This window comes from Triticum aestivum, chromosome 5D, assembly GCF_018294505.1.
Source record: "Triticum aestivum cultivar Chinese Spring chromosome 5D, IWGSC CS RefSeq v2.1, whole genome shotgun sequence".
Classification (NCBI taxonomy): domain Eukaryota; kingdom Viridiplantae; phylum Streptophyta; class Magnoliopsida; order Poales; family Poaceae; genus Triticum; species Triticum aestivum.
The window spans coordinates 393835891-393852966 of record NC_057808.1 but is presented as its reverse complement, the minus strand read 5'-3'; the positions used below and the strand labels follow the sequence as shown (position 1 = coordinate 393852966).

At 44.1% G+C, this 17076-nt stretch overlaps 1 protein-coding gene across 1 annotated transcript; it reads right to left on the bottom strand.

The window, feature by feature from the left end:
* Nucleotides 1-1826: 1826 nt before the first annotated feature.
* On the bottom strand, nt 1827-16103 carry LOC123122067 (meiosis-specific protein PAIR2). The gene is made up of 29 exons (XM_044542201.1): nt 16029-16103; nt 15861-15920; nt 13765-13861; nt 13601-13669; nt 13395-13487; nt 13159-13282; nt 12610-12679; nt 12496-12537; nt 12221-12349; nt 12033-12140; nt 11812-11854; nt 11708-11746; nt 11469-11593; nt 11252-11264; nt 11069-11139; nt 10884-10994; nt 10649-10799; nt 10032-10117; nt 9874-9931; nt 9637-9770; nt 9402-9509; nt 9222-9245; nt 6150-6334; nt 5790-5916; nt 5213-5585; nt 5038-5096; nt 3364-3400; nt 2846-3213; nt 1827-2114 (listed from the first exon to the last, which is right to left on the bottom strand). Exons 1-29 carry the CDS (start codon nt 16029-16031, stop codon nt 2067-2069), a joined length of 2955 nt encoding a protein of 984 aa, XP_044398136.1. The 5' UTR covers nt 16032-16103; the 3' UTR covers nt 1827-2066.
* Between the last annotated feature and the right edge of the window lie 973 nt (nt 16104-17076).

The window sequence follows — 17076 nt, the reverse complement described above, 5'->3', positions numbered from 1 at the left end:
GCTCCAATGGCTTAACTTCTCCTTCTTCCACGGTGCCTTGTAGGAAAAGAGAGTGTAATGCGTTCACTGTAGCGATAGCGAGGCCGGGCGGCTCCTGACCCGCACGCTCGCACTCGGATGGATCTTGCCGATATCCGGACGTAAGGGGCGGTGGTGGCGGGCGATCGGGCCGGCGACGGCGTTCACATGGATCGACGGAGACTCTCTCCGCTCCTCCAAATACTTGCATCACTGGCCGACCTGCCTCCACGCAAATGTCTCGTCTCCGGAGCAGTGGCCGGGAGGGCGACGCCCGCGTTGTTGGTGCACATGCATCAACTGTGCCGCGTGCCAAATATAATTACCATTGCTGGTGTGGATCCGTACGGACGGGTTTCTCAGCAACGCCTGCATGGTGCAGGGGTTTGCCAGTTTTGATGAAGAAGACTGTACGTACCGTACGGGTGCGCGCCTGGTCTGCGCCTGTGCATCGTGGTGGACATGGTGGTAATGGATGTTTTCGTTTGCAATAACTGCTTTCTTCAGAGGAGATCTCCTGGTTACCTCGCCTGCTGCTACTAAATGCGTTTCCTGTAGCGCGTCCTAGGTGGGAGGGAATGAATTGCAACTTGGCGCCTAAAACAAAGCATGCAATCAGACAAACGATTGCCGTGCCCTGCCCACAACCACCGCTACTCTTGCTCGATATCACAGTGCCTAGAAGGCAAATTCACGCGACCCGACTGATGCACTCGGTAAGGCGGTAGTAACACACAAATGGCTCATAAGCATCAGGTGCTCTAAATACTCTTGATTCTCTCACGTTTGGGTTACGTAAGGAAAATAACATCAACTAGTAGAGGCCTACTTACAGCAGGTGCGAGCGATTCTTCGCCTTCAAACAGCTTAAGAAAAACAATCACTCTGTCCAAAGCTAGATGCCAAGCGTCAGCCATTGAACAGCAACGTTGGTAAAACAAAATAAAAAAAATAGGTGGTTTCTTTACATGTCATCAGGCAAACAAGCTGATTACTACACTCTAGGTTTGCTACAGTTGCACCGCCTATTCTTTACATGTCACCAGGCAAACAAGCTGATTACTACACTCTAGGTTTGCTACAGTTGCACACCGCCTGCCTAGCTAGCTAATCGAAGAGCTAAACTAGACGGGACATAAACCTGCAACTCACCCTTAATTATCAGCTAGGACCGTCAAATATCCATGTCCCAGGCCCTCTATGTCCTCTGATCAGGAGCAAATCCCACGACCAACAAGGCACCAACCAACATTCTGAAAAGATTTTTACAAGACAGGTAACTCTTCTTGGAAAGTGTCCCGCCTTTTTTTTCACTTGGGTTGATTGGCATTGCGCACGCTGTCAAACTACAACAAAAAAAAAAGATCTCTTCAATCATGCGGCCAAGAGATCGCCTTTCCATCAACCGACACGATCCAGAGCGTTCCTGGACAGATACAAAAGCTGCCCGCTGGACCGTTTTACAGAACTTCTACAGGAAACCTAGCGTGACCACAATCTGCAGACGCCAAACCGCATAGCGATGGACGGAAAGCAAGAAACAGTTGTTGGGTCCATTGCATTTGGAAAAGAAGATGGCAGGACCATCTACGAGCACCCAATGCCACATTTAATTGCACATGTGCAGACGTTCTTGTAGCACCTCTGATTTCTGTTCCTGGAAAGTAACAACTACAGCATTTATTCATTTTTGTCTTTTCTTTTTTTGACACAACACATTATTCATTTTTGTCTTTTCTTTTTTTGACACAGCACATTCTTATTAGAAATTTAGAGAGTACATAATGTGTTATGTGAAGACAGGAGAGTTAACGGAATCTAGTTTTCAATCATAACTTGGTGCTGTTCAGTAAAAAAAATATCCATACGATCCAGAATTCGACCTGGTTCCACTATCAAGCGATAACGGAACAAGGGGAGTCTTGTTCAGTAATTAAACATGATTTCTTGTTCCTGGATATACAAGTCAAAAGCTCCAAATTACCATTTACTGAATTTAGTTAGATTCGTACCATAAAGCATCGGGCAGGACAATGCACATCTCCTCACTATTCTACAGTGCTGTCCGGTTGTCCATCTTTATTAGAGCCTACACGCTGCAATAGTAAACAGACAAGCATAAGAGATAGCCGTCCGAAAGCATAACCCAGATATACAAAGAATAAAGAGAAATAAATGCATAAATATCATCTAGGGCATACTTGCACAAATTCTATAACAGTACAAAATACAAATAGCACAAGAACTCTCTGCAGCAGATTTCTTAGGACTGCTATTAATCTCTCAATGCACTCCATGTTTCCTTCTACTCCCTCCGTTCCTAAATACTTGTCTTTTTAGGCATTTCAACAAGTGACTACATACGGAGTAAAATGAGTGAATCTATACTCTAAAATATGTCTACATACATCCGTATGTGATAGTCATTTGAAATGCCTAGAAAGACAAGTATTTAGGGACGGAGGGAGTAGCATACAACCACATAACACTCTAAACTGCTTTACCACTGCACAGAGGTGGAATAGTTCATCTTAACTTTTACCGCATTCGTAAGCCTCTATAAACAACACAAGGTCTCATGGATGAATTTATATCCGGAATCAAGAGAAATCAAAAGAGTAACAAAGCAGTTAGGATAATTAAGTTCATTTATTCAATACTTGAGCCAAGTCAGAAGGAAATCAATGTTCTAATCTTAATGGTGTAAGAAGACCATGGACTGAAGAATAGAAAAAAGGTCAGAGATTACTTGCTTGAACACGGAAATCCTGAATACCAAAGTAAACATGTAGAAAAGACTGAGGAGAAAGTGAGAGAACACATTTACCATCCTTTTGCTGATATATGGTTTTATCTCAGTGAGTAACTCAGGATTGTTCTCCTCTTTAAGCTTATGATTTTTCTCAAACTCTTTCCTCGATTCCTTTCGCGAACCAGATTGCCAGACACCACCAAAATTAGGGAGCCAACTAGCATCAGGCGTTTCTGGAACGGCTTCACCTCGCTTTTCCATTTCCATTTCAGCTCTTCTTCTCTCTGCCCATGCAGCTCCAACACGCTTTGGGTTAAGTTTTCTTGATTTTCCTTTCAGAGAAGATGGAAGAGCATAGCTGGCGAGTGACACATTCTTTGGATCATGCTCACTAGCTTCTAACCATGGAGGAGGAGCACCAGTATGCACATTTGCTTTCAGGCCTTCATAACACAATGATATCACATAAAATTTCAAGCATGGACTGAAAAAGAATTAACTAGATATATCTTTTTTTTGCTCAAGCTGCAGCATTTTCGCATTCAGATTAGTGCAATGAAAATATACACTACAGAAGGTGCAGTGTCAAATACCCTGATTGAATTTCCCTCCAGAGTGGCCCTGTTGGACCTGCAAGGGCAGAATTGTAAAAAAAGAGATGCCAACATGCACCACAGAAAAGTGATTATATAAACAACAAATCATTAGATATGAACATTTGTAAAAAAAAAATTTGGTTCATAATTATTCTTTTAGGAAACAAGAAACATAAACTAGAACAAAACCCTTTTGTTATAAGAAAAGAGAAATTGCTACATTTGTTTGAAATTAATATTGTGCAAGTTCTGCTAACATATGAGAAAGAATTGCAATTATGTTACTGGGGGAGGTAAAGACATGTTTTAAGACACCGGGGAACAGTGGAAGTAAACCTGGGGATGGTTTTCGTATAACCGGGTGTATTGGTTCAGTTTAATCGAGTGGGCTTCTTTGGTTTGGTCGCTAATGGATTGTATCTGCTAACAGTTTGGTTGGGTTCAGTTTCGTGTGAATAATAGGTGGGTGTGGTCAGGTATGGGCTTGAACCGTTCTATTTCCAACCAGGCTCAACCCGTGGTTCCAAACCGGTTCCTGAGATTGGTTCGAACTTCGTAGGTCTGCTCGACAACTCGCTCTTTCCCTGTTCCTGTAGCCACCGCCGCCACCTCTCCCCGTCCCGGCGTTCCCGCCCACGCGACGCTGAGCCGCAGTGCCGCATCAAAGGAGAGTCGTCCAGCGGCGCCGGCGGCGTCGACACCCTCGTGGGAGCAGCTGAAGATCATGCTCAGCTCGTGACTCGGAGGCGCGACGCCGGCCGCGCGCATGCACGACCCGCCGCACTGACAAGAACGGGCGGCGCCGGTGCCCGAGGTGCATCGCTCTGCTCGACCACTGCCCCGCTCAACCACTCCTTTACAAGCTGTTCACAAAGGCAGAGAGATCGGAGCAGCATCAGGCCATTTGCCATGAACGTAGGAGGCACCATTGGTATGGAACTGTTATTTACCCATTGGCTAAAACCATGGTTTCAGCCATCGGTTCAGTTTAGTTTAGGTGGAGTGAGGACGTGGTTTAGTTCGGTTTGGGTTTAAATAAAAATTAAAGAGGTTTAGTTAGGTTTGGTTTGTCCAAATTGATCATGCGGGTTCAGTTGAGGTTTAGTTCAGTTCCCCAACCGTTCTCAGATTTAAGTGGAAGGCCATGAGTAGAGGCGGGCGACGGATCAGGACATAAATTTAATAGCACATCTGACATGTCTGGTGTACTCCAATACCATAGTAAGAAGATAAATTACATGTTTATATAATTAACCAGATGTAGATCAGGAACTTGTCCAAGGAAATATATCTGCAAACTAAAATCTACAAGCATGACTGCAACCAAAAAATCACATTCCTAAAGATGTCAATATGCCATATGGTTTAACTTCCTGAGTCTGTATGACAACTTCCCCTCGTTTAGCCTTCTACTATTCAGATTCAAGATACCTAAACATTGTGATACTAGCTCAAACAACACTAACTAACCGTAGCTTCTCTTTGCATAAATGGAATACACTCCCATTTGTCGTTGCCATTCATCAGCACTTCAAATTTCTTAGTGGACCTTATTTACAGAATGACTGCTAAATAACGAACAAAATACACAAGGCTGCTTGCGATCTTATCAAAAGGACAAATGTCTACTTTTCACATGCACATGGGTGTGTGCACATATTACATACTTACATATACAAAAGAAGAAGCCGGTGGATTTGGTCCATTTCCGAGGGAAGTAGATTGAGCACCTGTAAAGGGAGAGAAATCAGCAACGTACCAACCAAACTGTAGAATAGTACAATTAGCAAAGTCCAGAGCAAAGAAGAAGTGAAAGATCAGTGATAATTTCAGCACTAGTGCTCACCTTTCATTTGTGCATCAGCACTATGAAACATGTTTGTGCTCGGCATCCCCTGATGTCCATGTGTTGTGACACAGGGTTTGACAGGCAGTCCGGAAGTACCAAATGGAGCAGAATAAGCAACACTTCCAGAGGTGGAAGATCCGTAACACGCTGTACTAGTGGGGTAATAGGCCCCATTGGTAGGACTTTGTAAAGGCATAACAACACAAGATGCAGTATTATGAAAAGATGGGATGTCAGTTTCAGCAAAACTATCCGAAATTTTAGAGGTAGATTCATTTTGGATATCTTTCAACGGCCCCAGAGATGGTCCAATCATGCCATCGGCCAATGCCTGTGCTTCAGTACCGGAAGACTCACAGCCCTTCTCCCACTGAAATTGAAAAAACATAACGGATCAGCAGTGCAGAAATATGTCAGCATCATCTTATTTCCAGAGCACATAGTAACCTTGTTCACTGCCAATATCATAACTAAATTCCAAACAGACCATTTGATATAACTACAACTGTGAAAATAAGTATATCATGCCATTCTAACAGGAGGAAATACAGGTACAAAATGGATAGCAGTGCACCTTTGCAAGCTCATCCTCTGAGATCCTAAACAAATCGACCTGATCCATCCCGCCCCCATGCTTCCGCAGGAAATCCTTGACGCCCTTCAGGTGCTCCTCGCTCGCGAGGTGGTAAATCGCATTGCTGCTGGAAACAGAGTAAAACAGGGCTTATATCATTCACACAAAGTCCGGATCTCTACAGTATCTCTAAAAACTCTATTATGCTTCCAACAACCCCTGATCCCGATGTGCTACCAGTGCTCGATCTCATGTTCTACTGGACCATCCTAAGTTCGAACCTACTGTAACTAGAAACAGCACATCTGAATCAAAACCCTAGGTGTGCAGGGACGGCTAGGAGAAGTAGGCGGAGGCTACCAGGCGAAGCGGCTGTCGAGGTCGACGAGGTCGGCGGAGCAGAAGGGGCACCAGAGGCGGGAGCGGGGGCCAGGCGTGGAGGGGCGGAGGAGCGCGCGGCGGAGGTCGGCGAGCTTGGCGCGGAAGCCGGAGAGCGCGGCGGCGAGGGCGGCGCGGTGGGCGGGGAAGTAGCGGTGGCGCCGGCCCTGGTCGTGGTTGCGGCGGCACAGCTCGCAGTACTCGTAGGCGCCACCGCCGGCGGCGTGCGGCTTCGGCGGCATCGCGGGGCGGGGCTCCTGGCCTGTCGCGGCGGCGGCCCACGCGTTCGCGCGCGCGTTTGGGCTTTGGCAGATTTGGGGGAGTTTGTCTCAAAAAAATAAAGATTTGGGGAGCTGCTCCAGCGGCACTTCGAATTTGTGTTAGTTTTAGTAAAATTTAAAGAAAAAAGGACGAATTGAAGTTGTGTTTTAGATTTACTAGACCTCAGAACCGAGTGTGGGCATGTGGAGTCCATCGAAAGAGAATGTTCTTTTTAGATTTAGACAGCTCAACGCTACTGGATTTCGTTATCGATCTCTTCGTTATCAAGCTAACGATGCGAAGCAAGACAAAGCCTAGCGATGATTGATTCGCTGGAAGAACTCTGTCGTGTTGGACAAACACGCCGAGCGGCTCGACAGGCCTGACAACAGACGCAGAGCCATTAGCTGATCCAGTACGTACTCCGGATCAAATTTCATCGGCCGGAGCTGTACAGCGATCGACCACCGGGAGACGTGACCACCACCGCGTCAATAACTCGGAACGCCGACAAGGAATGAACTGCTACAGTGACCCAACACGGCCATCACTCAAGCCTACCACCACCAGGCTTTTAGTAGCACAGGTGTACGCACTAATCCAACACGATCCAGGTGACAGTGTGCCGGCCATCATCAATGCCGCGCTGCCCATGCACCAGGCGAGGGAAGGAAACGCCGCCCCACGGTCCCCGCCGGAAAAGCTTTCGTCATACGCCAAGCAATTGCTCGCCGGCGTACACAGACCACAGAACAGTACCTACAGCTACAGCACCCAAGACAACAACAAGAAAAAAGCTTGCCCCGATCGTCGCTGCTCGGTACAAAAGTTCAAACAGATCCATCATTGCGTGAAGCAACCAACGATGATCATCATTGTATATAACATTGCTACGTTTCATCATTCAGGGGAAAAAGTCCATTTTAAACCCTGAATTTGTAGAGGTTCGGCGAAATGAACCCCCAAGTCAAAATCCCGGTCGATTGCACCCTGAACTATGCAATTCCGGTCTAAATCGAACCTTCGGGTCGTTTGGATGGCCGGGATTCGGACATTTCGCAGAGGGCGCACACCAGCTCCTGCTGGGCCAGCCTGCTTTAGTTTTTTTCAATTAAAAACCAAAATTCGCAAAGGGCGCTACTCCCTGCTGGGCCGGCCCGCATATTTTTTTCGTTAAAAAGCAGAAAAAAAAAACTCTGCTCGAACACGAGACCCCATGCTGGTGCTGTTTGATCGGAAAAAAAGAAACTTCTGAACTAGAATTTCAAAAATAAAAATAGTTTACAAATTTTGAAAAAAAATCACGAATTTAGAAAAAGTTCAACAATTTTGAAAGAAGTTCACGGGTTTTCAAAAGAAATGTCTACAGATTTGGGAAAAAATCATAGATTTTGAAAACAAACTGTAAAATTGAAAAAGTGTTCGTGCATATTTTTCTTTAATATTTCTTTACTATCTTTTTTATTTCTTTTTCTATATATACAAAGTTCATTGCGTATATTAAGGAAATCTTGACAGTAATTTCCAAAAAATTCACTCATTTAAAAAAATGTTCATCTTGTATTAGAAATTTGTTCAGTGTATATCGCATAATTGTTGAATATTTATTCCGAATTTGTTCAACATATATTACAAAAATTTTCATTTATTAATATTTTTTCAAAAATGCTATCATATATTTGCCGCGAGTTTGAATTATGGTCCACCACCTTTTCATTTTTGTTCGCGTGTCCAAAATGCTTACAATACAAATTTTGTTCGCTTTTTAAAAAAAGTTTTTGTTTTAACTTTTTTTGTCGCTAAATTAAAAACATTCCTGTTATATATTTTCTAAAAATACTAAAAACTGTTCACAATCTCAAAAAGTGTTCATGTTTTTCGTAATTTGTTTGTTTTTCAGATTTTTTTTTGAAAATTGTTCGCGTTTTTGGAATCTATTTGGGGTTTGCAAATTTTGTTCGTGTTTCATTTTGAAATCAGAATTACAAAACACCTTCACTTTTCCAAAAATATGGAATACAAAAAAGTGCGGCATCTTAAAACTGCTCGCAATATTCAAGAAATGTTTTCGAAAATGTTTTCCAATCTCAACGCTGCTGTCTATTCTTATATATTTCTGCGCCGTGATGTTCATGTTGTTGTTCGTGGTGTAGTGTCTAGTGGCTCTTGGTTGGTCTCCGCGGTCGTGGGATCGAGTCCTGGTACTCGCTGTTGAATTTCAACATTTTTTTGTCGCGCGGAAAAGGAAACGAAACAACGGCGGGTTGGTGGGCCGGCCCAGTCATGTATCAAGCTTGTGCGTCGAGTTGCCGACATGCCGCTCCTTGGCCCATCAGCTAGACAAAATCCCGGTTAACTGTAGCCAGGGTTTAATTTAGACCAGGATTGCATAGTTCATGGTGCAATCGACCGGGATTTTGACTTGGAGGTTCATTTCGCCGAACACCTACAAATTCAGGGTTTAAAATGGACTTTTTCCATCATTCAGGCAAAAGGTGGCCTCGCGGTACAAGTCTCCAGTGAAACAAACATCATGAACAACAACACGTCTCAGGGGGGACAAGTCTCTCTCTCTCGTTTACGTTTTGCTACCAAAGATAGGGCTAGGGACAAGGATCTACATCTGCCGGAGGGGGTGCTCTGTCGCTATCTTCACAAGTTTCAAGCACCTGAACGAACTGAAGTACTGAACTAGGGGGTATCTGCTTCTTCACCTGGCCTACGAGATTAGTTGCGCCGAGGCTCCTTGCGATTCCGTGCCGCCTCACTGAACTAGGACTTCTGGCGCTTGACCTGCTGGAGGATCGGCTCCTTCACCTGCGACAAATTCACGGGTGGTTAAGCTTACATAGTTTCATGCAGTACAAAACTGATAACTGATGCAACTGACAGGGTGATGAGCATGTCACACGCGTGATATTTATGGATTTGATCATTTTGGTTAAGTGAAGGAAGGTGGAACTTTTTCCTTACCATGCTGGTCTTCCTGGTCCGCTTGTCCGGCGTGCACATCGACTCTTCGCGAGCCAGAGACTTCCTGATCCTCTGCCCGAGCACCCCACTCTCCAGGGACGTAGCCGACTGCAAGAAAGGCATCACAGTTTATCACGTTTCAACTATACTACATATGTTGTGGTTGCTTTTGCTCAGTCTCAACACTGCAAAATTCTTGACTACTTGGGGAAGTCCAATCAGGCTTCGGTCATACCTCGCGATTGCTTGTGGGAGTCCTGCTTGGGTCCTTGTTATTCTGCTGCTGCTCTGGTAGGTCCCGTGTGCGGGTAAGATCAGATCCAACTGACTGGAAGCGGCCGTTTGTCGAGCCATCTTTCATTTCCTGGTCTGTAACAAGAGGTAAATGCTACGGTTTAGCAACTGCTGCCAAACCCAATGTGACAAAGAGGTAAGAGCCTGAACATGGATGTGGATCACTGTTGCCACTCACCAGCCATCTGATGATCTCTGCGGTCAAACTCAGCAGGCCTTGCATTGGTATCAACTGCCTGCATGATATAACAGAGATTGAGATGGATCAGGAATGCACAAATGAGTTGCAGACTTACTACAGAAGTAGTGCACGAAGCTTCGGATTGATGGTCATACCATTTCATCAGTGATATCAACTTCCAGTATCTTTTTTATCTCAAGGAGCTTTCTGTTGGTGACTTCAGAATGAATGACAGCTTTTCCTGTGAGACACAGGTTGACATGTATTTTGTGAAGAGAACAAATGCAGTAAACCGCATCACATGGATAATGTGTACTGACATGACGTCTGTATTATATTACAGTATAATGGAACAGTAAAATGACAGGATTGTTTATCCTAACAATGATTAGTTTGCAGCTAACATAACAACTTATGAAGCTTTCCAGCTGATGCATTTTATCCAGAAAGACCAGCATGCAAGTATTACAGGTAAACAACATTTTTCATGAAGAAAATGGTCTTCCTTCAGGGGTGCTATGCAACACTTTTTTCAGAAATGCAATTGATCAACATGCAAAAACTGACCATTCAGCAGCAAATCTTTTTAGGAAATCAAAAATGATATTAATGGCTGGTTTATTCTTCTCCACTTGCTGGACAACTTTCACTAAAAGAACAAATAACATGTGAACCGTCCAGAAGAATAGAGGCTACAGTCGAAGAAGGCATCTTAGATTTCATGAAGATTTTCAAAAAGGTTGACTTCATACAGAAATATTCAAGTAGTTACCTAATCTTCTGTTGCCTGAATTCTTAATGTATCCATCTTGCACCATTTTGTCCATCAACTTTCGGACTGTGCTCTGGTTGGCTTCGCCATCAAGCTTGCCCTGAAGCTTAGCTATAGTCACATAATCCATTGGAAGTGCGTGGTATAATGCCTGCAACGACAATATTATGTTAGGAGAAATTCCCATGCATTGACCCTGTTAACAGCATAACCATCAAGGGTTTAAGGACGGTACCTTCATGTACATCAGATCTGCATCGTTGTTTTTGGTTCCTTCAGTAGGTGAAACATTGTGCATGGCAACCTCTCTCTCTTTCTTTATGTAGGGTGTTTTGGGATCAGTAACCTGTAATCGGGGAATAATCATGTTAGTGAAGAACAATATATCATGTGGGACACAATACTGTTAGTTAGGTTGACCTTGTTAACAGCATAACCATCCTTGCCTGCCCTGGAAAGTAAACCATCTTTAAGTAGCCTCTCCAAAATATCTGAAAAGTGAGTCATTAGTTTAGTAATTCACGACTTGAATAAGAATGAAGAAAGAATGCCTCTGTTTTACAAGATTAATCTGACGAGCACACAGAACTGTTTCTGCATTACCTTCCACCATTTCCTGCAAAACATTCAACAAGCAGTTGTTAGTAGCAGGTCGGAAAACTTGTAAAGTGTATCAAGGCATGGTCTGTTTAAATACACTGGTGTACTAACACTTTAAAGAAATCTGTCACTTGCTCACAAGTCTAGTGACTAAAGTAGAACAATAATCAACCAAAATATCAATACTTGTCATAAAAGGGAAGATGACAGCAAGATTTACCAATGATATGTCAGGGTAGTTGGAAAGGACATCTGAAGCACTAACAGTACCCATGTCTCTTGAGCATATCCATGCTCTTACTTGAGCTGTTAGCTCTTCCTCATGAGCAGCATCTTGAGTTTCATCTGTGAATATATGAAATTAGAGAAGAGCAAACAAACGGACATAGACCACGACTGCATGTAAAAATTACATATATATGTGAGAGCAAATAAAGCTCTCTTGAACCAATAACTGACCTTCTGAGTTTGTACCACTTTGACCTTTGCAATTTCCATCTGTTGTAGCAAGTATATTAGCACCAAATATTAAATAAATGAGAGCATCATGGAATAAATGTTACCATTAGGAGCAACGACGTAACGATCCACTTCAGATGGGCGAACCTAATAGAATAAGGGATTATGTAATGTCAGGGAATACTTTAGATTACAAAAAAAAAAACGAAATACTGTACGAACATTTTCATGCAAAAAGGAGGTACAACATGTCCATAACCAAAAAAGAGCAAACTAAAGATAATGTTACTCAAACTATCAGTTATCTGATTTCTTTGGCCTTTACCTCGGTGTCCGATAAGTCATCATCTTGGTCTGACTCACGACCCAAGCTCATCTTGTCATCATCACTGTTAGCATCATTAGCATCACACGGATCAAGGACACTCTTAACCTGCATAAACAAAGCAAACATGAGAAATTGATCAAAAAGACCCTGACAGAATTCTGGACAGATGCTGTAATTTCCACTACCTTCAAAGCTAACACAAGATGCTTGCTATTGACATTCCCCACTTCCATCTTCAAGGGGTTCTTGTTCCATATATTTACAGCCTCATTCTCAGCACAACCCTTAAAGAAGGGAGGCTCGTAATCCTCAGGCTGGCAACATAATAAAGTCTGTAAGCTTCCACCAACAAAGTTATATAGAAGAAGAAAAGCTAAATCCTTATTTCTACAGAACAATAGAATCAGGTTATCTACGATGGCAGCTGAAGGTTTCGATAACTAGAAACAAAGGCACTCACTGTGGCATCATCATAGTATAGCAGCTTCATCAGAATGGTTCGCTGAACACAAACAAGCGACAGAATCAGAACAGCACAATCCAATGTAACCAAAATACAGAATGCCAAAATTACCTCCTCTGGCATTTGATCCAAGGTCCTCATAAGTGAAACCAGCGTTCTGATCATCTTACAAGCAGAGCTCCTAAAAGGAAACCGTTGCCACGTCAGAATATTACCATTTTACCACTGGTTATAGCTGACAATGACATGCACATATGAACCCAGTGAATAGTAATTCACAAACTGATCTGCAGGATGTATATGACAAAACCACACTGAAACCTCAACTACCTCATACCTTCAGTACTAGAATTTTGCAAGTCAAGCAGGAAAACTAACAGCAACTTACAAATTGAACTAGTACTAATTGTCAAGAGGTGAATAACTCCTCCATAACTTAAGTTTTCACACACTAATAGAGAAAAATAGAACACTGAACTCCTATGCCTTCACTTTATGAGGCCATATCTTTGAAATTATACCAGTCTGCATGCAGTATTACTTTACTATGACGACTACAGTACACATAAAAACACCCTTCACAAATTAACTCTTAGGAGCACAAAAGACTAACAACAAAAACAAATCCTAGCATCCAAAAAGGGGTATGCAAGATAGCACCTCATCTGATCAGGAGTGACTTCTGCTGCATTTGACTTGAATGTGGCACTATTCTTTTTGCTCCCTGTGCGACTCATGTTCATTGCAACTTCTTCCCCGTTTGTGTTGGGGTAGCTAAATGAGACTGCATGATAATTATGACACATGATAAGCAAATGTAGGGCATATGATCCATCATCGATGTCAGTCCAACTTAATACGCTACACGTTAGCAAACTCCATCCGGTGATACTCACAGGCATACTCTTCAATCATTGGGCCTTCCTCCTTCTCACATATACAGAAGAGAAGGGTCTTGAGATATTTCTTTTGTAAGGCATCATAAACACCTAGAATCGGTAAGTTAATCAGATAAGCACATAAGAAAAGCACATCTAAAACATATAATCATAAAACAGTAAACTAATTGAATGAGCTCAAGTTATCTAAGACATATATTTACCTTTCTCCATCCAATCAATCAACCTCCTGGATTCAGCATCCATGGGCATCAGCTTCTTAATCTTCATCTCTGCAACAAATATAAGGTTGTTTGAGACTTTGAGCAAATAAATGTCATGCAGAATGTAGATATTACATATATATATGCTGGTCACCGATCCTGACCTAGTGCTGGAACAGACTTATCATTGAAGTACTTCTCAGGGAATAGGCCTCTGATGTAGCTGATGTTGTATATAGCAATCCGGAGCAAATTCCTTGTCTGTTTGGTCAACAAAACACCAATGTTATCCAAATAGCTGTATGAATAACTTAAAACTACGCACTTTGCTATGATTTTCACCAGATCATATAGATACTTATTGAAATAGCCCAGTGCTTCAGCAATAGAAACCTATGAACATCATATGAAATTGGAGTACTGATAAACAAGCTCAGAGTGAAGCACATAATTCATGACAAAACACATTTTCAATAATGTTTTGTTCAAACACATACATATACAATAATGATCGTGTAATACATTTCTTCGATTAAACACCAAGAACAGATAGCCCATGCAAATACAGGTACATATATTGGTACTAATAATCAAATCTGTTAAGTGGACAGAGATCAAAACATTGCAATTTAGGGCACACATGTACAAGAGAAATGTAAACAAGACATATCATGTCATATAGGAAATGAACCACCCAGCTTTTCAAAGTGAAAGCTATCAAAACCTGATGACCAACCAATAATCCTGCAATGTATTTGCCAACCCTCCCAACTACTAAAAGCAGTAATATCAAATGAGGAGACTACAGTTTGAGAGTTGCTTCCCAAACATTGCAAGAGAAGTATACTAATCTCAGATAATTCCTAAATGCAGAACATACATTGAAAAACTCACAGCATAGCACAAGAAAAAACATACTTATAAACTACAGAGAAGATTTTCTGATTCAAACTGGCCAAAAGTACGTCACGTTTGAATCAAACAGTAAAACCCCAATCATAGAGCCGCTTAGTACTCCACTGGAAGCATCTGAACAGCAGAAAATCTTACTCCTAGAACAACAGGAACTAGTAAAGCCCAATTCGAACTAAGATGACAGAAGTTCGTGCTGCTGTTCCATGATAATTTGGAAATGTGCAAGCCAGTAAATAATGTATCTCTGTGCTCCCCCTTCCACTGTTCTACATAGACAAAGCATTTTGATAGCAGGGACTTGAAGTTACGAATCGAACATAGGCTGCTACCACAACTTCAGCAATTAAATAGGAAACGAGACCAAACTAATTCCACACGTACAGGAAGAGTTCGAGCACTGAAAATCCCTAGACGCTTCTACCAGAACGCACCAGAATCGATGTGCTTAGGAAATTGCCAGAGAAAACTATAGGATCATGGAGGAAACTAGTAAACCAACCAATATGATCGACGTCGAACGTGTGAATCCACATTTCCAGCGGAATTAATGCTAACTACATACGCAAGCGATATTACCACAAGCATACTTCGACGACCAAACCAAATCGAGACGGGAAAACCCAAAGCGACCAAACCAAATTAGTTCAACAGCTCCCCCAAATGTTCAGAACACTGCTGGTTCAGAATCGCAGCGCAAACCAGGAGGGTTTCTGCGCTAATCTCCCGCGAAATCGAGGAAAACGACGAGGCAAGCCTCCCGAAAAGCAGATTTCCACGCTTCAAATCCGCAAATGAAACCGAGCAAGCAAGCAGGATGAAGGAAAACCCATCAAATCAGCGGGGTAACAGCGAGACGGCCCGTTTGAGCAGACCGAACGCACCCGAGAGTTCGCGGAGGAAACTAGGAACAGAATCCATTTGAGCGATAGCCGATACGGGATCTACTGACGCTTCTAGCCGCCGCTCCATCAGCAAAATTGGAGCAGAAACCCCCACAAAACCCCATGGCTAACCTCCCTTGCACGCCCAAAGCCCCAAACCCGCGCACGAAATTGGTGAAAATCCCGCCAAGCAGCACCAAAATCCACCCCCGAAAAACCCGACCAGAGCGAAACGATTCCGACGCCCCGCAGCACGAATCGGCCCCGAATCGAACCCGCGCAACGCACGCGCCGCGGCCAACCGAGCGACCAAATCCTAGGGCAAGCGCTTCTCAGGAACCGCAGGAGGAAATCTGGACCGACCGGCACGAAACCACCGACGGGACCAACTCGAATCGCGCGGAACCGAACCGGAGACGGGGGTGGGAGGCGAGGGGAGGGGGGAGGTGGGTGGGTGGGCTTACTAGAAGCAGCGAGTCCTGCTCCGTGATCTCCGCCTCCTTCGTCTTCTGAGCCATCATCACCTGCATCCACCGGAGAAGAGCGACGGGGCGCCGGTTAGCACGACACGAAGCGCGCGCGGCGGCGCAACCACGAGATGGGGGCGGGGGCGGGGACGCGGGAGAACTCACCATTTTGCCGCCCTGGTGGTGGGCGTGTGTTGTGTGTGCGCGTGGGAGGGTGGGAGGGGTGGGGAGGGAGGGAGAGAGAGAGGGTGGTGACTGGTGACGTGAGGGGTTTGGTATGGGAGGGGTACTTGTAGAGGAGGACGGGGCAGTGGCTCCAGCCCCGAGGCGTGGACAAGAAGGCACGGGAGGGGTTCACCTTTTCACTTGTGAGAGCTGGAAAAGTCTCGCTCCATTTGAGTTGCGGAGCGGTTTGAATTTTCGACGTTAAAGAGCGAGCATTCGACTAAGTTCTACCGGTAGTATTTTGCACTATCTTCTTTTAGGAGGTAAAAGCACCCAGGTACCTTAACTTGCACAAAATGTGACAATTTAGTTCTAAAGTTGTAAAACTCAACCTCATCATATCCAAACTTGCACTCAATATGACATTTTAGTCCGAGACCAATGAGAACTGGACAACTGGCAGCCAGGTGGACGGCCCGGTCGTCGCACGCACTTTTGCAAAAAAACTGACGTTTCCTCTAATCAACCCACGGGCCACAACACCTGAATTAAACCTGTCGGATTTGAGTTCGCGTCCGCTCGAGAGGATTCACTTGGTCGCTGTCGGGGCGACAAAGCTCACAAGCTGGCGGGGCGATGGTGACGTCAGCGACGGAGGCGTCGTCGCCGCCGTTCGCCGGCGGCGTGGAGACGCCGGCATCTGCTCATCTCGTCCGCCCGTTCGGTGTCTTCCTCCCTGATTACTGTGAGCTCGTCGCCCCGCCTCTGCTTTCCTTTCCTCACTCCCCTCTCCTCTGCTTTGCTCTGAGCTTGTCGGCCCGCAGTTTGCAGCTCGAATCGGGGCCATTTGTGCTCGAATCGGGGTCGTGTAGTGGTGTTTCTTGTGTAGGGTCATATATGGCGAAGTACAGCTAGGGTTTCGACCGATGATTTTAGGTTTGGGTTCGACATGAGAGCTAGGGGTTATGGCGGACAAATTAGATGTTAATGCCTTTGTGGTTGCTTTTAGTTCTGCTCTGCTCTAGCTTGTACTCTACTCAATCATCTA